General features: G+C 41.2%; 1 protein-coding gene across 1 annotated transcript in view; it reads left to right on the top strand.

Moving 5' to 3' along the window:
* SAMD12 (sterile alpha motif domain containing 12) overlaps positions 1 to 21,313 on the top strand; it is a 442,714-nt gene extending 421,401 nt beyond the window's left edge. Inside the window, exon 5 of the mRNA XM_061171424.1 lies at positions 18,175 to 21,313. Within this exon, the coding sequence (XP_061027407.1) occupies positions 18,175 to 18,197 (23 nt within the window). The 3' untranslated portion in view covers positions 18,198 to 21,313. The remainder of the gene's footprint in view (positions 1 to 18,174) is intronic.
* The last annotated feature ends 1,734 nt before the right edge of the window (positions 21,314 to 23,047 follow it).

The raw sequence follows: 23,047 nt of genomic DNA, 5'->3' as shown, positions 1-23,047 counted from the left end.
CATGAATCAGCCTATAGAAACTAAACAATATTGGGATGATGGACCCGGGGCTTTGAATGGGTTGGATGGCTTGCTCGGGTCTTGCCACTCCTGTCGGCCTCACTCTAAAACCCAATATTTGGATCACTGCACTATATCATATCCAGGACTCTTGGTATTTTATTTCATGAAGTGAACAAGACTATAAAGCAAATTTCCCCCGCAGTCTGCACACTTTTCTCTGTCTGAAGGACAGATAACTACTATTTAAGTCCTGGGGAAAAGATGTAGGTGCGCCCACATATTTGTGCCAAGCTGGCTTCGTGAGAATCACCGAGCCACTTCTTAAACACAGAGATTTCTAGACCTCCCCCTGGACACTCTGAATCAGTGGAAATGGAGAGAGGCAGGGCAAAATAAAAATTTTAAGAAACTCCTTGAGATGAGTCTGATGCAGTCAATTTTGAGAACCTCAGACCGAAATGACCAAGTTCTTAAAACTCTGGAATCCAGAGACTCAACTTAACCCACAGGAACCAGAGTCGATTTCTGAGAGGTTTTTGAGCCTCATAGTGTAGACTGTAGACTAGCAGTTTTATTTGTAGTAGAACAGGAAGGGGACGAATACAGTGTCCATGGGTTTTTGTTTTTTTTTTTCCCTAGGGCTGAGGAAAGGAGAGGGGCAGCTTGCACACAAGTGCATTCTTTCTCTGTCTCTCAGTGTGTGTGTGTGTGTGTGTGTGTGTCCAGTTTCACTCATCTCACGAACCCACAAACCCCCTAGAGAGAGGCAGCAACCCAAGCCGATCAGGACAGCAAAGCCAGCTCCAGAAATACTCCACTTATAGTGTCAGAAGCCCATTACATTCTAACTGAAACAATAAAATGCAGGGCCGAGAGGGTGGGAGATGGAGGCCAAAGCCTTCCTACCCAACCTGGGTATAAATGATTGCCTGAAAATCTTCCCATGGGACCTTGGGACCTCCTGTGTCTTCTTAGCACTTGTGGAATCAATCAATCAACTGACATGTCATAACCAGATTGAGGGTCACAGCCTGGCCTGAAGGCTGCAGCCTGTCTAAGGTCCTTTATCTCCCCGAGCCTGACTTTCTTCACCTGTAGAGTGAGGTCGCGGGATCTACGTCCTTGGGTTGCTGCAAAATGGACAGGCTCTGAGCATGATGCTCAGCACAGAGTACTTGGTTAGTAATAGTGCTTATTGTTAGGGTCATTGTGGTCTATAGACTGAGTTAGTTGGTGTTATCCAGAGAAACAGAACCAATAGGAGATACTGGTCTCCAATGGGAGATGTATCTATATATCTATCTCTAGATCTATCTATCTAGAGAGAGATGATAGATAGATAGAGAGATGATAGATAGATAGATAGATATAGATAGATAGATAGATAGATAGATAGATAATTATAAGGAACGACTCATACAGTTTTGGAGGCTGAGAAGGCCGAAGATCTGTAGTCAGCAAGCTGGAGACCCAGAGGAGCTAATAGTATAAATTCCAGTTCAAGTCCAGATCCGAGTCCAAAGGCAGGAGAAGACTGATGTCCCAACTCAAAGACAGGCATAGAGAGTGAATTCTCCCTTACTCAGGCTTTATTCAACTCAGGCCTTCAACTGACTGGATGGGGCCCACCCACATTAGGGAGGACAGTCTGCTTTACTCAGTCTACTGATTCAAATGTTCATCTCATCCAGAAACACCCTCCCCGACACACCCAGAATAATGTTTAATCAACTATCTGGCCACCCCATGGCCCAGTCACTTTGACACATAAAATCAGCCATCACAGAGTCATTGTGGTTTCCAGTTTACTAAGGGTTATGAGACGTTACAGACTACTTTGTATGCGTCATCTGTTTTATTGCCCTTAACCCAAGTCCTCTGCCACCCTGATACCCATCTTGCCTGAGATTCTGACTTCCATCTTCATGCAGTCAAGGGTAGCGTTGATTTCTTAATCACATTCTTAGGAGGCAAACAACCACCCAACCACCCACACCCACCCCCTGCCCCCGCCAAACTATCAAGAGGGCCGGTAGTGGCAGAAATGAAACCAGTGCAACTGAGAACACTGTGACTTCTCCCACCGAAGGGCTGGTTAGCAGAGTTGAGTTTTATCGCCACATAAATCCTCCTTTGTCCTTCTTTTGTCTCCTAACTTCTTCCATACATACTGATTAATTAATTGAGCATACCTGTTTAAATCATCCCATCGTGATTCGTATAATGGTATGCCTGTGAGGGTTCTAAAAGTTAGAAATGATTTAGTATTAGAGGTTTTGATTACATTGAATATAAAATCAAATAAAATGAGCAAATGATGAAGAGGGGAGAGAGGTTTGAAATTAGCCTTATTTCCTGTATACACAAGAGGCACACTTAAGTTGGTTTTTATCTTGGCCTATTTTGGGAGTGATATATTTGGCTCACAACCAGGAATAGAAGATCAGCAAGGACCTCTACCCTCTAAACCAACCTCAGCACTATTGACATTTGAGCTGGTTAATTCTTTGAAGTGCGGGTCTGTCTCTATGCATTCCAGGATGTTTAGCAGGGTCCCTGGCCTCTACCCACTAGATGCCGGTAGTAGTACCCCCGAGCTGTGACAACCAGAAATGTCTCCTGACATTGCCAGATGGGGGCAAAATTGCACCCAGTTGAGAACCACTGCTCTAAACATAGAACAGCTTTTAGACTGTTAGATAGAAATGTACTAGCTTTCTCTAGGTCAAACTTCTTACTTAGGGCACTTTGTATATAGGTTCACACTTGATGAGCATTCTTTTATGCAAACACAGCTACTTGCTTTGTCTCCCACATTCCTGTTGGAGTTTAGGAACTTGCTTTCCTAACACGTTTCCTATTGAGTCAGGAAAGCACCGTGGTGAGAACAGATCTGTGTACCAGTCTCAGCTCTGGGCATTCCAGCAGGATGGCTGTGACAATTCAATGAACTTGGCCTCATTTTTTCCAGGTGTGTTATGAGGATAATGCAATTCAGGCCTCAAAGATGGCAGTCAGGACTCAGTGAGTGACTGCCTGTAGAACCTTAGTTGGCCATCCTAGCTGCTCAATAAACGTTAATTCTGTTTCTTATTGACTGTTATGTGGAGGTGACTGTGGGTCTCACTCCTTTGGAATGTGCATCTCACCCCTGCTATGAATTGTCAGAGTGCATTCAGGCCTACCCTGAAGTCCTCAACCACAAGTCACGTGAAAGACACTTTCAGACAGAAGATATGGCCCTTCTGTTGGAATGGAAGACACTAAACAACCCTCTTAAGAGATGAGGTCTTCTTTCTTCTCTTAACCCCGGAGGGGCGGGGCTGCCTGCACACACTATATTTTCTTCTTTCCCAAACACACCCTTGCGACTGGAGTGAAGGGAGGTGGCACTGGACACTCTCAGTCCCAGGTCTGTTCTTGAATCCTCCACCAAGCTGGCCTTTGCCTCCCGGGCCAGCTTCTTCCTGCCTTTGAAGTGTCTGGTGTGAACTCTTTTTATCACGGAACTGTCTGTTGGCGTCTGCACTAATCTGGGTGAGAGTGGAAGCCAGCGTGCCTTGACTGTGGCCTTGGCGGGCAAGAGGAGTGTTATGCATCGCTGGAGGGGGCAAAGGCTTGGCCTCGGGGCTGTGTTGTTTCTGCTTCCTGGCCTCCAGCTGTGGCATTAGTACATTGACCTCTTTGTATCTCTAGTTCCTCTAGGGAATTTTGGGACGTTTGGGCAGTAATAAAAATAAGAAGCCATCACTTAGCAGATATTGACTATCTGCCAAACACCATGCAAAGTATTTTTTCTATGAGCCTATTTCATCATTACAGCAACCAAGTGAGGTGGGGATTATTATCGCCATTTTAAAGGTGAAGATGTTGAGGTTTGAAGAAATTCATGTTTTCAACAACATGTAGCTGGTAAGTGGTGAGCCTGGGATATCTACCAGATCCACCTGATTCCAGAACCCACAATCTTTAATCACTGGACCCTAATGTTGCCCTACTCATCCTGGACCCTGATGCTGTTAGACTAAAGAGGTGATTGGTTCCCAGAATGCCTAAACTAGTAATGTTGAAAAAAGATTTGAGAAAGAGCTTTTTTTTTTTTTTTACTGTTTGTTAGTTGCAAATCCATACACGGCCAGTTCCAGGATGCACATGTCCCTTGAGTAGTCCTTAGATGTAGAGAAAGAAAGAGGAGCAGTCCTCTCTCTATATGCAGACCTGACTACAGGATTAAATCTCAACTAAAATTAGGTATTGAATTAAGCCCTGAAAAAGAGAAAAATCTCTCCTCCAGCATCACTGCTTTCTTCATTATTTCACAACTATTTACTAAGCACTTTCTGTATACATGGCACTGCACTTTGCATTGGGAAGACATACAACAATAAGACATGGTACCACCCTCAAAAAATTTAGGAGAGATGGATACATTAAAATAAAGTGTTCATGGTGGGTTTGGTGGTAAACATTTACGATGCCTTGCTGGCATCCAAGGGTAAGCTGTCAGCTGTTTCGAGAGAGAGAGAGAAGGCTTCATAAAGAATGTGATGCTTCAGGGAGATCAGCTCGGTGCTTTGTGACCACCTAGAGGGGTGGGATAGGGAGGGTGGGAGGAAGGGAGATGCAAGAGGGAAGAGATATGGGAACATATGTATATATATATAACTGATTCACTTTGTTATAAAGCAGAAACTAACACAACATTGTAAAGCAATTATACTCCAATGAAGATGTTTAAAAAAAAAAAAAAAAGAATGTGATGCTTGAAGTAATCTTGAAAAACAGAGGAGTAGGTGTTCACTAGTGTTCCAGGATGTACAAAGAAGGCATCCTAGGCAGGAGGAAAGGTTGAGCAAAGACTGCAAATAACCTAGTACATATGAGGAGCTAGAGGGAGTCTGGGATGGTGAAGCCCAGAGGATGGAACCCAAAAATTGTACCATCTCAAAGATCACACTTTTCACCCTTTAAAGGGCCAGAGCCATCTACCATTTACAGCAAACCCATGGCCAGCATAATACCTAACAGTGAACACCTGAAAGACTTCCTGCTAAATTCAGCAACAAGACAAGAATGCCCACTCTTGCCATTTCTATTTAACATAATGTTGGAAATCATAGGCACAGCAGTCAGACAAGAAAGAAAGAAAGAAGGAAGGAAGGAAGGGAAGAAGGGAGGAAGGAAAGAAGGAAAGAAAGAAAAGGTATCCAGATTATAAGGGAAGAGGTTAAACTCTCACTATTTGCAGATGACTTGATACTCTAAACAGAGAACCCTAAAGTCTCCACACAAAAACTACTAGAACTAATAAATGATTTCAGCAAGGTATTGGGATACTAGATTAATGTACAAAAATGCTGCGTTTCTATACACTAATAATGAAATACCAGAGAAAGTAAAAACTAACCCCATTTAAAATCACATCAAAAAGAACAAAATACCTAGGAATAAACTTAACCAAGGAGGCAAAAGACCTATATGGTGAAAACTATAAAATATTGATGAAGGAAATTGTAGATGATACAAAGAAGTGGAAAGATATCCATGCTCTTGGATTAGAAGAATTAATATTGTTAAAATGGCCATACTACCCAAAGCAATCTACAAATTTAATGCAAATTCTATCAAAACACCCCATTTTTCACAGAACTAGAACAGATAATCCTAAAATTTATATGGAACCACAAAAGACCTAGAATTGCTAAAGCAATCCTGACAAAAAAGAACAAAGCTGGAGGTATAACCCTTTCAGGCTTCAGTATACAGGCTTACTGTATACTACAGAGCTACAGTAATCAAAGCAGCATGGCATTGACACAAAAACATAGATCAACAGAACAGAATAGAGAGCCCAGAAATAAACCCATGCACATACAGTCAATTAATCTTCAATAGAGGAGGCAAGAATATACAATGGAGAAAAGAGAGTCTCTTTAACAAGTGGTGTTGGGAAAGCTGGACAGCTGCGTGTAAAAAAATGAAATTAGAACATTCCCTCACACCATATACAGAAATAAACTCAAACTGAGTTAAAGACCTAAATGTAAGACATGACACCATAAAACTCCTAGAAGAGAACATAGGTGAAAGATTCTTTGACATAAATCGTAGCAATATTTTCTTAGATCAGTCTCCCAAGGCAAAAGAAATAAAAGCAGAAGTAAACAAATGGGAGCTTGTCAAACTTAAAAGCTTTTGCACAGCAAAGGAAACCATCAACAAAACCAAAAGACAATCTATGGAATGGCAGAAAATATTTGCAAATGATGCAACCAACAGGGGTTAACATCCAAAATATACAAACAGCTCATACAACTCAATATCAAAAAAAAAAAAAAAACCCAATCAAAAAACGGACAGAAGGGCTAAATAAACATTTCTCTAAAAAATTCATACAGATGGCCAACAGGCACATGAAAAGATGCTCAACATTGCTAATTATTAGAGAAATGCAAAACTACAATGAAGTATCACCTCCCATTTGTCAGAATGGCTATCATCAAAAAGTCTATAAATAGTAAATGCTGGAGAGGGTGTGGAGAAAAGGGAACCCTCTTACACTGTTGGTGGAAATGTAAATTGGTGCAGCCACTATGGAAAAGAACATGGAGGTTCCTTTAAACAAAATTAAAAGAGGGCTACCATATGATCCAGCAATCCCACTCCTGGGTATATATCCAGAAAAAAAGAAAACTCTAATTCAAAAAGATATAGGAGGGAGGGGCAAGATGGCGGAAGAGTAAGACGCGGAGATCACCTTCCTCCCCACAGATACATGAGAAATACATCTACACGTGGAACTGCTCCTACAGAACACCCACTGAACGCTGGCAGAAGACGTCAGACCTCCCAAAAGGCAAGAAAATCCCCACGTACTTGGGTAGGGCAAAAGAAAAAAGAAATAACAGAGACAAAAGAATAGGGATGGGACCTGCACCAGTGGGAGGGAGCTGTGAAGGAGGAAAGGTTTCCACACACTAGGAAGCCCCTTCGTGGGCAGAGACTGCGGGTAGCAGAGGGGGGAAGCTTCGGAGCCACGGAGGAGAGCGCAGCCACAGTGGTGCGGAGGGCAAAGCGGAGATTCCCGCACAGAGGAGCGGTGCCGACCAGCACTCACCAGCCCGAGAGGCTTGTCTGCTCAGCCGCCGGGGCGGGCGGGGCCTGGGAGCTGGGGCTCGGGCTTCGGTGCTAGCCGGGAGAGAGTCCGGGAAAAAGACTGCAGCTGCCAAAGAGGCAAGAGAATTTTTCTTGCCTCTTTGTTTCGCGGCGCGCAAGGAGAGGGGATTCAGAGCGCCGCCTAAACGAGCTCCAGAGACGGGCGCGAGCCGCGGCTATCAGCGCGGATCCCACAGCAACAGGGACGCAGAGGGAAAAACGGAGAGATTCCTGCACAGAGGCTCGGCGCCGAGCAGCACTCACCAGCCCGAGAGGCTTGTCTGCTCACCCGCCGGGGCGGGCGGGGGCTGGGAGCTGAGGCGCGGGCTTCGGTCGGATCCCAGGGAGAGGACTGGGGTTGGCTGCGTGAACACAGCCTGAAGGGTCTAGCGCACCACAACTAGCCGGGAGGGTGCACGAGAAAAAGTCTGCAGCTGCCGAAGAGGCGGGAGACTTTTTCTTGCCTCTTTGTTTCGCGGCGTGCAAGGAGAGGGGATTCAGAGCGCCACTTAAACGAACTCCAGAGACGGGCGCGAGCCGCGGCTATCAGCGCGGACCCCAGAGACGGGCATGAGACGCTAAGGCTGCTGCTACCGCCACCAAACAGCCTGTGGGCAAGCACAGGTCATTCTCCACACCGCCCCTCCCGGGAGCCTGTGCAGCCCGCCACGGCCAGGCTCCCGTAATCCGGGGACAACTTCCCCGGGAGAGCGCACGGCGCACCTCAGGCTGCTGCAACGCCAGGCCGGCTTCTGCCGCCGCAGGCTCGCCCCGCCTCCTCCGTACCGCTCCCTCCCCCCGGCCTGACTGGGCCAGAGCCCCCGAATCAGCTGCTCCTTTAACCCCGTTCTGTCTGGGCGGGGAACAGACGCCCTCAGGGGACCTACATGCAGAGGCGGGTCCAAATCCAAAGCTGAACCCCGGGAGCTGTACGAACAAAGAAGAGAAAGGGAAATCTCTCCCAGCAGCCTCAGAAGCATCGGATTAAAGCTCCACAAACAACTTGATGTGCCTGCATCTGTTGAATACCTGAATAGACAACGAATCATCCTAAATTTAGGAGATGGACTTTGGGAGCAGGATATATTAACTTTTCCCCTTTTCCTTTTTTTTGTGAGTGTAGATGTGTATGCTTCTGGGTGAGATTTTGTCTGTATAGCTTTGCTCTCACCGTTAGTCCTAGGGTTAGGTCCGTCCGTTTTTTTTTTTTTTTTTTTTTGGCTTAAAAAATTTTTTTTTCCCTAATAAATGTTTTCTTAATAATTTTTTCCTTATTTTCTATTTTTAAAAAAATTTTTAATAAGTTTTTTCATGTTTTTTATTTTAAAAAATTAAAAAATTTTTTTTCTTAATAAATTTTTTCTAAATAATTTTTTTCTTATTTTTAGTATAAAAAATTAATAAATCTATTTTTAAAAATTAAAAAAATTTTTTTTTCTTAATAAATTTACTCTTAATAATTTTTTTTCTTATTTTTTATTATAATTGCTTTATTTTATTTTATTTTATCCTCTTTTTTTCTTTCTTTCCATTTTTTCTCCCTTTTATTCTGAGCCGTGTGGATGAAAGGCTCTTGGTGCTCCAGCCAGGCATCAGGGCTGTGCCTCTGAGGTGGGAGAGCCAACTTCAGGACACTGGTCCACAAGAGACCTCCCAGCTCCACGTAATACCAAACGGCGAAAATCTCTCACAGATCTCCATCTCAACATCAAGACCCAGCTTCACTCAATGACCAGCAAGCTACAGTGCTGGACACCCTATGCCAAACAACTAGCAAGAGAGGAACACAGCCCCATCCATTAACAGAGAGGCTGCCTAAAATCATAATAAGGCCACAGACACCCCAAAACACACCACCAGACGTGGACGAACCCACCAGAAAGACAACATCCAGCCTCATCCACCAGAACACAGGCACTAGTTCCCTCCACCAGGAAACCTACACAACCCACTGAACCAACCTTAGCCACTGGGGACAGATACCAAAAACAACGGGAACTACGAACCTGCAGCCTGTGAAAAGGAGACCCCAAACACAGTAAGATAAGCAAAATGAGAAGACAGAAAAACACACAGCAGATGAAGGAGCAGGGTCAAAACACACCAGACCTAACAAATGAAGAGGAAATAGGTAGTCTACCTGAAAAAGAATTCAGAATAATGATAGTAAGGATGATCCAAAGTCTTGGAAATAGAATAGACAAAATGCAAGAAACATTTAACAAGGACGTAGAAGAACTAAAGAGGAACCAAGAAACGATGACAAGCACAATAAATGAAATTAAAAATACTCTAGATGGGATCAATAGCAGAATAACTGAGGCAGAAGAACGGATAAGTGACCTGGAAGATAAAATGGTGGAAATAACTACTGCAGACCAGAATAAAGAAAAAAGAATGAAAAGAACTGAGGACAGTCTCAGAGACCTCTGGGACAACATTAAACGCACCAACATTCGAATTATAGGGGTCCCAGAAGAAGAAGAGAAAAAGAAAGGGACTGAGAAAATATTTGAAGAGATTATAGTTGAAAACTTCCCTAATATGGGAAAGGAAATAGTTAATCAAGTCCTGGAAGCACAGAGAGTCCCATACAGGATAAATCCAAGGAGAAACACACCAAGACACATATTAATCAAACTATCAAAAATTAAATATAAAGAAAACATATTAAAAGCAGCAAGGGAAAAACAACAGATAACACACAAGGGCATCCCCATAAGGTTAACAGCTGATCTTTCAGCAGAAACGCTGCAAGCCAGAAGGGAGTGGCAGGATATACTTAAAGTGATGAAGGAGAAAAACCTACAACCAAGATTACTCTACCCAGCAAGGATCTCATTCAGATTTGATGGAGAAATTAAAACCTTTACAGACAAGCAAAAGCTGAGAGAGTTCAGCACCACCAAACCAGCTTTACAACAAATGCTAAAGGAACTTCTCTAGGCAAGAAACACAAGAGAAGGAAAACACCTACAATAACAAACCCAAAACATTTAAGAAAATGGGAATAGGAACATACATATCGATAATTACCTTAAATGTAAATGGATTAAATGCTCCCACCAAAAGACACAGACTGGCTGAATGGATACAAAAACAAGACCCATATATATGCTGTCTACAAGAGACCCACTTCAGACCTAGAGACACATACAGACTGAAAGTGAGGGGATGGAAAAAGATATTCCATGCAAATGGAAATCAAAAGAAAGCTGGAGTAGCAATTCTCATATCAGACAAAATAGACTTTAAAATAAAGACTATTACAAGAGACAAAGAAGGACACTATATAATGATCAAGGGATCGATCCAAGAGGAAGGTATAACAATTGTAAATATTTATGCACCCAACATAGGAGCACCTCAATACATAAGGCAAATACTAACAGCCATAAAAGGGGAAATCGACAGTAACACAATCATAGTAGGGGACTTTAACACCCCACTTTCACCAATGGACAGATCATCCAAAATGAAAATAAATAAGGAAACACAAGCTTTAAATGATACATTAAACAAGATGGACTTAATCGATATTTATAGGACATTCCACCCAAAAACAACAGAATACACATTTTTCTCAAGTGCTCATGGAACATTCTCCAGGATAGATCATATCTTGGGTCACAAATCAAGCCTTGGTAAATTTAAAAAAATTGAAATCGTATCAAGTATCTTTTCCGACCACAACGCTATGAGACTAGATATCAATTACAGGAAAAGATCTGTAAAAAATACAAACACATGGAGGCTACACAATACACTACTTAATAACGAAATGATCACTGAAGAAATCAAAGGGGAAATCAAAAAATACCTAGAAACAAATGACAATGGAGACACGACGATCCAAAACCTATGGGATGCAGCAAAAGCAGTTCTAAGAGGGAAGTTTATAGCAATACAAGCCTACATCAAGAAACAGGAAACATCTCGAATAAACAACCTAACCTTGCACCTAAAGCAATTAGAGAAAGAAGAACAAAAAAACCCCAAAGCTAGCAGAAGGAAAGAAATCATAAAGATCAGATCAGAAATAAATGAAAAAGAAATGAAGGAAACAATAGCAAAAATCAATGAAACTAAAAGCTGGTTCTTTGAGAAGATAAACAAAATTGATAAACCATTAGCCAGACTCATCAAGAGAAAAAAGGAGAAGACTCAAATTAATAGAATTAGAAATGAAAAAGGAGAAGTAACCACTGACACTGCAGAAATACAAACGATCATAAGAGATTACTACAAGCAACTCTATGCTAATAAAATGGACAACCTGGAAGAAATGGACAGATTCTTAGAAATGCACAACCTGCCGAGACTGAACCAGGAAGAAATAGAAAATATGAACAGACCAATCACAAGCACTGAAATTGAAACTGTGATTAAAAATCTTCCAACACACAAAAGCCCAGGACCAGATGGCTTCACAGGCGAATTCTATCAAACATTTAGAGAAGAGCTAACACCTATCCTTCTCAAACTCTTCCAAAATATTGCAGAGGGAGGAACACTCCCCAACTCATTCTACGAGGCCACCATCACCCTGATACCAAAACCAGGCAAAGATGTCACAAAGAAAGAAAACTACAGGCCAATATCACTGATGAACATAGATGCAAAAATCCTCAACAAAATACTAGCAAACAGAATCCAACAGCACATTAAAAGGATCATACACCATGATCAAGTGGGGTTTATTCCAGGAATGCAAGGATTCTTCAATATACGCAAATCAATCAACGTGATACATCATATTAACAAATTGAAGGAGAAAAACCATATGATCATCTCAATAGATGCAGAGAAAGCTTTCGACAAAATTCAACACCCATTTATGATAAAAGTCCTGCAGAAAGTAGGCATAGAGGGAACTTTCCTCAACATAATAAAGGCCGTATATGACAAACCCACAGCCAACATTGTCCTCAATGGTGAAAAACTGAAACCATTTCCACTAAGATCAGGAATAAGACAAGGTTGCCCACTCTCACCACTATTATTCAACATAGTTTTGGAAGTGTTAGCCACAGCAATCAGAGACGAAAAAGAAATAAAAGGAATCCAAATCGGAAAAGAAGAAGTAAAGCTGTCACTGTTTGCAGATGACATGATACTATACATAGAGAATCCAAAAGATGCTACCAGAAAACTACTAGAGCTAATCAATGAATTTGGTAAAGTAGCAGGATACAAAATTAATGCACAGAAATCTCTTGCATTCCTGTATACTAATGATGAAAAATCTGAAAGTGAAATTAAGAAAACACTCCCGTTTACCATTGCAACAAAAAGAATAAAATACCTAGGAATAAACCTACCTAGGGAGACAAAAGACCTGTATGCAGAAAATTATAGGACACTGATGAAAGAAATTAAAGATGATACAAATAGATGGAGAGATATACCATGTTCTTGGATTGGAAGAATAAACATTGTGAAAATGACTCTGCTACCCAAAGCAATCTACAGATTCAATGCAATCCCTATCAAACTACCACTGGCATTTTTCACAGAACTAGAACAAAAAATTTCACAATTTGTATGGAAACACAAAAGACCCCGAATAGCCAAAGCAATCTTGAGAACGAAAAATGGAGCTGGAGGAATCAGGCTCCCTGACTTCAGACTATATTACAAAGCTACAGTGATCAAGACAGTTTGGTACTGGCACAAAAACAGAAATATAGATCAATGGAACAGGATAGAAAGCCCAGAGATAAGCCCACGCACATATGGTCACCTTATCTTTGATAAAGGAGGCAAGCATATACAGTGGAGAAAAGACAGCCTCTTCAATAAGTGGTGCTGGGAAAATTGGACAGGTACATGTAAAAGTATGAAATTAGAACACTCCCTAACACCATACACAAAAATAAACTCAAAATGGATTAAAGACCTAAGTGTAAGGCCAGACACTATCAAACTCTTAGAGGAAAACATAGGCAGAACACTGTGTGACATAAGTCACAGCAAGATCCTTTTTGACCCAGGTCCTAGAGAAATGGAAATAAAAACACAAATAAACAAATGGGACCTAATGAAACTTAAAAGCTTTTGCACAGCAAAGGAAACCATAAACAAGACCAAAAGACAACCCTCAGAATGGGAGAAAATATTTGCAAATGAAGCAACGGACAAAGGATTAATCTCCAAGATTTACAAGCAGCTCATGCAGCTCAATAACAAAAAAACAAACAACCCAATCCAAAAATGGGCAGAAGACCTAAATAGACATTTCTCCAAAGAAGATATACAGATTGCCAACAGACACATGAAAGAATGCTCAACATCATTAATCATTAGAGAAATGCAAATCAAAACTACAATGAGGTATCATCTCACACCGGTCAGAATGGCCATCATCAAAAAATCTAGAAACAATAAATGCTGGAGAGGGTGTGGAGAAAAGGGAACACTCTTGCACTGTTGGTGGGAATGTAAATTGATACAGCCACTATGGAGAACAGTATGGAGGTTCCTTAAAAAACTAAAAATAGAACTACCATATGACCCAGCAATCCCACTACTGGGCATATACCCTGAGAAAACCATAATTCAGAAAGAGTCATGTACCAAAATATTCATTGCAGCTCTGTTTACAATAGCCAGGACATGGAAGCAACCTAGGTGTCCATCATCGGATGAATGGATAAAGAAGATGTGGCACATATATACAATGGAATATTACTCAGCCATAAAAAGAAATGAAATGGAGGTGTTTGTAATGAGGTGGATGGAGTTAGAGTCTGTCATACAGAGTGAAGTAAGTCAGAAAGAGAAAAACAAATACAGTATGCTAACACATATATATGGAATCTAAGAAAAAAAAAAAAGGTCATGAAGAACGTAGTGGCAAGACAGGAATAAAGACACAGACCTACTAGAGAATGGACTTGAGGATATGGGGAGGGGGAGGGGTGAGATGTGACAGGGTGAGAGAGTGTCATGGACATATATACACTACCAAATGTAAAATAGATAACTAGTGGGAAGCAGCCGCATAGCACAGGGAGATCAGCTCGGTGCTTTGTGACCACCTAGAGGGGTGGGATAGGGAGGGTGGGAGGGAGGGAGATGCAAGAGGGAAGAGATATGGCAACATATGTATATGTGTAACTGATTCACTTTGTTGTAAAGCAGAAGCTAGCACACCATTGTAAAGCAATTATACTTCAATAAAGATGTTTAAAAAAAAAAAAAAAAAAAACAAATACTCTATGTTATCGCTTATATGTGGAATCTAAAAAATGAAACAAATGAATGAATATAACAAAACAGAAACAAACTCATAGATATAGAGTACAAACTAGTGTTACCAGTGGGGAGAGGGAAGCGGAGAGGGGCAATTTAGGGGTAGGGGATTAAGAGGTACAAACTACTATGTATAAAATAAATAAGATACAAAGATGTACACACAGGGAATCTAGCCAATATTTTATAATAACTTTAAATGGAGTATAATCTGTAAAAATATTGAATCACTATGTTGTACACCTGAAACTAATAAAATATTGTAAATCAACTATACTTTAATAAAAAAAACAGCGTTATATTCATAAAAAAAAAAAAAAAAAAAAAAAAAAAGATATATGCACCCCAATGTTCATAGCAGCACTATTTATAATAGCCAAGACTTGGAAAGCAACCCAAGTGCCCTTCAACAGACAGTTGGTTTAAGAAGATGTGGTATATATGTACAATGTAATATTACTCAGCCATGAAAAAGAATGAAATATTGCCATTTGCAGCAACATGGATGGACCCAGAGAATATAATGTTTAGTGAAACAAGACAAAGACAAATACTATATGATATCACTTATATGTGAAATCTAAGAAATAATACAAGTGAATGTATATACAAAACAAACAGATTCACAGACGTAGGAAACAAATTTATGGTTACCGGAGGGGAGAGAAGTGGGGGGAAGGGACAAGTCAGGAATATGGAATTAACAGATACAAACTACTATACATAAAATAAGTAAGCAATGAGGATTTACTATATAGAACCAGGGTATTATACTCAATATTTTGTAGTAACCTATAATGGAATATAATCTGCAAAAAAAAAAAAACTGAATCACTATGCTGTACACCTGAAATTAACACAGTATTGTAAATCAACTATACCTCAATTCTAAAAACAAAACAAAACTATAAAGAGCCAGAGCCATCTAACACAAACTGCCATTTTACATTTTGACCTCATGTAGCTTTTACATACCTGAAGGCTTGATTCCTGTTACACATAACAAAAATCTCTAGCCAAGCGATGACGGCAGAGCCATCACTATACACGTGACAGAAAGACAATGGTCCAAGCCTTATACTAGGCACATCCCTGCACATACAACCTGAGTAAACAGGGGCCTCTTGCTCCCACATAAAGCCCAACTCAACCTGGTGACACATTCAAAGGAAACATAAATAACTGCAAAAGCATCAAAGAGCAATGAATACTGATTCCATGGAAAGATGGGTCAAGGTAGTATTATGCCATCCACACTCTTCTCTTTGGGCATCCCTCTTCCAAAGGGCCCACACATGTGGCAGCCATCACCCCAAATCTCCTATGTCACTCTACAAACCCCCAGTTTGTCTCTCTGTGGCCTCTACTCCTGTGTGTATTCAAGTCTTATAGGAGTATCTCTGTTCTTTCTAATATCTCCATCTTTCTAATATAAATTAATTTAGCCACCAGTTTTTTTCCCTGCCCATTAGGGCCCTTTGTTTTGCTGATGGGGCTTGTGGATAACCACAAAATCCTAGTTAGAAGATGGAAGAGTGGGAAATACTCTGAATACTTGATATATTTGTCCCTGTCACTCCTATATGTCACTAGAATGGGACAGACCTAGGTCTGAGTACAGATTTTACCTTCACTAGCAGTGTGACCTTGGGCAAATAATACTCCTGGGCCTCAATTTCCTCATCCACAAAATGGGGATATTCTACCTATCCCAAGAACAGTACTGGGGAGCCACAGGTGAAAGACCTTTAAGGTCTAATAGGCTCAGCTCATGTCCATGGCTATAAATCTTATTGTATGCTAAAGTTAGACACATCTGCTTTCCATCAGCCTTAGAGGCTCATGTGGAAGACATGGTTATTTGGAGAAATAGCAGCTGTGATAAACCTAGTTATCAACTCCTGACTCAGGATCCAAAGTAGAGTAATTAATTGGTGTTTACTCTTTATTATCATTATTCACTTTTCAATTTTACTTTTTAAATGTAGGTTGTTCTTACTAATTCTTTTCACACATTTTCCAGAGCTGATTTTAGCAAAAGTCTGGGTAATAGTATACGGTATCAGATTCCTAGAAATCTGTTATTCCAGCTGTACTTCGCTTTTACAGGTTGGCTTGGATAAAAGATTTTTACTTGTGTCAGTTTCTAATCCCCTTTAATAATACTGGACTGTTATTTCTTAATGAAATTATAAATATTTATTTTCTTAGTACTATTAGTGAATGAAAATAACTGGATGCTTTAGTTAGTCAATGCTTATGGGTCAAAGCTGCACCCTTGTGAACCTAACTTTTGTTGTTCGTGTGTAAAACATTATGACAACAATAATAAAAATCCTAAAGCCTTCACCTTTCCCTTACATTTCTTTGCTATACATATGTGTAAGTTTTGTATTGTAGTATATCATAACTGTTCACCATGTTGCTACATAATCATCATAATTATTACTTTAATGGCCATGTAATCATCCATCTTGTTAATGCACCATAATTTACTTAACCTAAGTTTTCAACAGTAGGAAACTGGTTGTCTTCTAATTTTTCCGCTATTATAAATAACCTCTGGGTTGCATATTTGTGCGTATAGCTTCTTTCATTTTTTTAGAATATTTCTTTAGGATGCACTCTAAGAAAGGGAACACTGAGTCAATGAATGTGAATTTTTAATAGTTTTTAAATAAATAGACATTATTTTTCCAGTTTACAATGCTATCAGCCATATATTAGTATTCTACTTTCATTACAACCTTATCAGTAGTGTATATTATTGTATATTGAATGTACTTAAATAGTACCTTACTTTTGCTTTTGTATTGTCTCAAAAATAGTAAGTTTAATGAAACATTTGCTTATAAATTGTACATTCTCTCATGTTTTAAAAAACCAGTTTTAAAACCTAGGTAAGTTTTTTGTTTTTTTTTTTTAACATCAAGAACTCTTGCTTTCTCTCCATTGCCCAATAGTTCTGTGTATTAAATAAAGCTCATATTGATAATCTTTCTGAGCAAAATATTCAATTGTGCTCTTTTATTAACTAATTAATGAGGACCTGTGTATAAGCATCTGTAGGGAATACTGAGATAAAATAAAAGGAAATTAGAAAATAAAGTTGGAAAAATTAGACAAATATATCTGTACCAGCATTCCCAAGGTCAGAAGCAGGGTTGCCATTCAAGTAGTTCAATCTGCTCAGATTTTAATGACTTTCTCTACCTAGTCACTAACCTGCTCAGCCAACCTGACTTTTCAACTAGCAAACTCAGGACCTCCACCCATACTGCTTCCAATATGTTTTTCTAGGTTTTATCCTGGGAAAGCTTCTTAATGAAGAATGAAACCCCCCCACTATACCCTCACCCCAAAATGCTTCCACACCATTCCCAGTCTGATCTTGTTCCAGATCAAGTAAATGCACGAAACCCCATAATGTATGACATGGTTTCCCAAACCACAGCCCTGTCATAGGGCTGAATGCCAGTTCCAGGAATCCAGTTTTCCCCTTCCTTTCGTGCAACTTCTCCTATCCCTGAGATGGATACCTTCCACGCTCTGCAAAAAAAAAAAAAAAAAAAAAAGGAAGGACGTTCCAAGAATACAAGCCACCATAAGTTCATCTTGAAGTTGAGTCACCGTTACCTCCAATAGCGCCTTCTCTTTGACCTAAGGATGTTAAGGTTTGTTTGAATTGGATTATTGCTACATACCAGTATATGGGAATATAGAGAAATAGCTCATCATGTTTTCTTCTTTTTCCTCTTGCAGCCTCAACTGAGGGTTCTCCATAAACGCGGTTAGCCTTCCAAGCTGCTGTCCTGCCAGTCGATATGAACATGGCCTGTTCCTCACAGAAAGACTAACTCATGGCACTGCCAGAAGATATCCTTGGAGCATTGACAGATTAACCAGATTAACTGAAAAACCACCCATTCAGTCAAGATTATGGGCTTTGGAAAATCTTAGTTTGCTGTGGATTTTTAAATGAGGTACATAATATACAGTGCCAACTTGCTCCAAGTGGTCATTGGCAGACCATTAGCTGGAAAACTGCTTCCGGTTTTCATCACTGTGCATAACTCAAGCTCCCTTTGGGGAGCTGACTGTGCCCTTCACTAGAAGTCCTGTTTTAGCATGGCAACTACTGGATTATTTTATTATGTGTGCAGACGGCATGATGCGTTAGAAAAAAAATTACGGCAGGTCTGCAATCTCAGTGGAAGTGTTCACAATATTATGCCCTGGTAGGAATGTAAACATGTCTCGATTGTGTTAGTTATGACCTCTAAAGGTATTCTTTCCAACTCTTAAGCACTTTACGTGAGAACCCCCTATACCGAAACGAATCAGCACGTTCAGTACATGTGAGAAAACAAGTCTTTTCTTCTTTCTTATAAATCTTGTCCTATTTCTGGCTCCGACTGTCCAAGATGAGGCTCCACTCCTAGCATATACTCCGTCGTTTGTGGTAAATTGGTAAATACGGCCACAGTACTGTTAGACTTAACCTCTTGACACTTTACTGAACAACTGGATTTCTTACAGCAGCAAAGGGAGGTAATGGTGGGCCTGGGGAATGGTGATCATTTAGCTCTAGTTTCCTCTTACCTGGGCACGACTTACCACGAGCACATACACACACTCAAACACAGGAGGCTTCTATTTGGCCAATGTATGTAATCTCTCATTCTATAGAAGAGTTCTTTCCAAAAAACCAAAATGGGGGTGTGGCCATATTTTAATCTTAGCCTAGGTGCATTGATGGTAAAGACAGCAGAATGCAGTTTCCCAGGGTGTGGTCTGCCTTTAACACTTTGGAAACCTCTCTAGGTCAAGTTCTGATCACAATTCTTTGAAGAGAAAAAACAGCAAGTGACCCCCTGCATGTCTAGAGAAGCAAGAGGTTCCAACCCCACACTAGGTTTCTTCCTCAGAAGAGAACCTCCTAGTCCTTTTTAATCCTTTCTGGGATTATACCCATAACTAATTTTTTTGTACTATGTTTTACAGCAAAGCACAGTCCTGGGAAACCAGTCAACCCAGTTATTGCTTGTCTTTAGAGAAATGTCCATATTGATTGACCCTACATCATGCTTTAGCATTTTTTTTTTCCTGAAAATGTAAAGATGACTGAATCAAAAACTCAGCCAAGTACGTTCTGTGTGCCCACAGTCCCAGCCTGAGACCGGCAGACATCGGAGACTTTTCTTTCAATACATGTAACAACCCTGGGAGCCTGCCAGCACAAGCAAGCTTGGCAGTTCAGAGGGTCACCAGACACACGCTCATCGTCTGTTCTCCCCACACCTTGCCTCCCCTGGGGGTATCAGGAAATGCACAGCCCATTAGAAAACTACCCCACCTGAGATTTGGAAACTTGACGGGGAAGGAAAGAGATCCAAATGTGATTCGGGTGAGTCACCCAGCAGGATGACTCACCACAAGCCTGTGGGCTGTAGTGCCAAAGAAGGGGGCTTCCAAGAGGGAACTCAGAGAAGCTCCAGTGGCCACCAAATCTGGACCTCTGATGGGTCGGCATAGGCACCATCAGGCCCCCAGCAGACCGTAATTCTTTACAAATCTAGAATTAGGAAGTCAAACCCTGGCTGCCAACACCCCTGGGCACCTCAGTCTCCACTGCCCATCTCCTGAGGTTCAATTCCAATTCCAGAGCTCCCTCCAATCTTTCGTTTCTTCCCTTCTTTATTCAGCAAGTGTTTATTGAGCATCTGCTATGTGCCAAGCATCGAGCTGGGGCAACAACAGTGTACAAGGTAGACTCTCCCTGCCCTTATGATATCTCCTCCTCCCAAACACTATCCCCACCCCACCTTTTCCACAATGAAAACTGAATTCAGACAGCATTCATCCCCTGCCAGAGCAACGTGGGGAAATGGACATGCACAGTTCCCTTGCCTGAGGAAGTGGACGGCAGAGAAAGAGGCAGTGGACAGCGTCAGGCCATGTATTTGCGCCCATCATGTACAGCCAACCCTCCCAGCACCCAGATTTAGCTGGTAGGAGCTACCCAAAGCAGCTTTCAGTTGCCTGATAGCCACCCTGGTCACCTATATTCCCATCCTTTATGCAGAAACAGCAATTCATCATCATGCTGGATTCTCTGAAGCCCCAATTCTATAACTAGCCCCAGGGACACAAAATCAGGCCTGATGAATTCGAAAGAACTACTGCCAGGTGCTGAGATACTATCCGGGAATGAGTTGGTTTAGCCAGGGACATTCTGAGAACAACTGTTAACACCCTTGGAAAACTGGACATGCTTTGTGGTGCAGATAGATGTTCATTAAATGGTGGTGGTTCATCCTTACTGACTTTGCTTTTGCAAAATATGTTACAAACCATTAAATAAGTAGAGTTTCCTAGCTTTTTTTTTTTTTTTTTTTTTGAGTCAAAAGTGTGCTGGGCAATTATTTAAAGATGATGGGTAAAGATGGAGATAGGAAAGGGCAAAGATGGAGACAATGAAAGAGCCCCACTGAAGATGGCTTCTCTAAAAATGCCTTAATTCCTGGCACGTACCACATATTTGCATATGAACTACTGTTTTCCAAACTGTCGACCTCTGTTTGAAATCATCTGGAGGCATAGTTTTGGAAACGTGGTGGCATAAAATCTGAGCAGTCATGAGCTAAACCAACAAAATGGAGAAACAGTTTCCTTCACAGCCTTGGGATTCTTTGTTCTATGTTGACCCACAATGACCCATGGTTATTTCCTGCTGTGCTGAACCTTCTTGCCAAGATGTGTGTAGGACATTTTATTCCCAGAACCTCAGAGATGGCTGTAGTGAGTTTTGTTTAGTAGGAAGCAGGAGATGGGGAGGTAAGGGATAAATGCTTTGATGTCTAAGGGCTATAAACTGTTGATGCATTTATTTTTCCTTTTACTTGAACCTGTGCTGAATCTTTTTATTAAAAGGCTGGTGCCCTCACTTGCACAGGAAAGGCAGTCTTGGGAAGGAACAGAAACGAATAATTATTAGACTCTCTGGGTTGCCAAGGGGATAAGTTTGTTCCAGCTCCAGAAGTGAATTAAATACTCAGATCATCGGTGGTTCTGCTAGGGTAAAAATCAAATCACTTGAGTAGTTTTAAGACATACCTAGGGGGACAGAGACCCTATCAGCTTTCTTGTGGGTAATGGCGTCTTCAGTTCCCTGCTCAGGCTCTGCGAGGTGTGTAACCGCAGCGTCGATTCCACCTCCCGATTACGGGGAAATAACCCGGGTCCCCTCCAGGGTCACTTCTCAGTTGCCCAAAGGCTAATAGTCCTTCATTCTGAGGGAATTCTGCCTCATTTTTAAACTTCAAGGGGAAAAGGAATTATCAACCTGATGTGAGAATATAAACGGAGCATTAAAACCTCTAATGGATGTACCCCCTTGTTACTTGCAAGTGCTTTCTTTGTCTGCAAATGTCACATAATTGATTTTGGATAGGAACAGTAAAAGTCTCACAGAAGAAAAGTTTTCAAGACCCCCTTAGCACTTTCGTTTTCTCAAAACTTCCTCTTCCAGTTCATCAGCAGCTTCATTCTTTGTGATATTTTCCTCTACGTTCTTTAGAGTAATTTTGTTACTTGACAACTAGACCTAAAGCTGCTGTCATCTCTTTTTAAAAACCTCACCTTTGAAAATGACATCAGTTCCTTTCTGCCTTAAAGGCTGTTTTTATTCACCTCTCCCACAACCCCTTCCACTTTACTTTCTTGCGTTGTTTTGTATTCTTTTTTCTTTTCATCTCTTTCTTCTTTTCACATAGTTCCTTGGGTAGATTTCAAGTATTCTATAAAGAACTCAAACAGCAAAACATAATGATCACCTTTTTCCCCAGGACTGACTGAGAATTCCTTCTTAAGTTTGATCTTGGGGAAAGCTTGGTGCCCAGACAACGCTGCGACAGGGATTCTCATCTCCAGGGGGTGGCCGGTCAGTGCCACTAATCAAAACAAGGGGCATGAGATCGTGAGGGAGGACAGCCCAGGAGATGCAGCTGCTCAGGGCGCAGCTGGGGACTCGGTTTCAAAGACAAGTGGGTCCTGCCCCTTGGTCTCCTTAGATGTACATCTAATCCTGTAGCCAGAGAGCTATCTTATGAATTCTGCTTTATCAGTGTGGATGATTCCTGGCTCCACAGCACAGCTTCAAGGTCAGGGAGCTGCGTTTCCATTATTTTGCTCTGGTGACATAACTCCAGTAAGGAGACAGGGAGCCTTCTTTTGAAGGCGCACCACCTGTGGGAAGCTTGAGGAAAACTTAGCCAAGTGCACAAGGAGGTTACACCAGCCCTCAATAAAAAGAACAAAATAGAGCCTTCCCTGGAGATTCTCATTTGGGAGGATGGCTAGGAGGATGGTATTCTGGTTTTCTTCTGCCTATCATCTTGGCCCTGCAGGGAAAATTCTGGGCAAGTGGGGCAAGCACTACGATCTAACATTTTTAGAGTGAAAATTGGCCCGTGACAAATATAGAGGAGAAGTGCCGTTGAGTATGGGGCTAGTTTTAGACCTCCTGTTCAGCAGCACTGACTGAGAAATTACTTCCACAGCACAGCAGAAAAGGGGTATAGAAGGCCTTGGAAATCTGAAGCTTCCATTCCACGTAGGGCTGTCTTAAAACCTT

This window comes from Eubalaena glacialis, chromosome 17, assembly GCF_028564815.1.
Source record: "Eubalaena glacialis isolate mEubGla1 chromosome 17, mEubGla1.1.hap2.+ XY, whole genome shotgun sequence".
In the NCBI taxonomy this organism is placed as follows: Eukaryota; Metazoa; Chordata; class Mammalia; order Artiodactyla; family Balaenidae; genus Eubalaena; species Eubalaena glacialis.
Note: the sequence above shows the minus strand (reverse complement) of the source record. Positions and strands in the feature narration are given on the sequence as shown.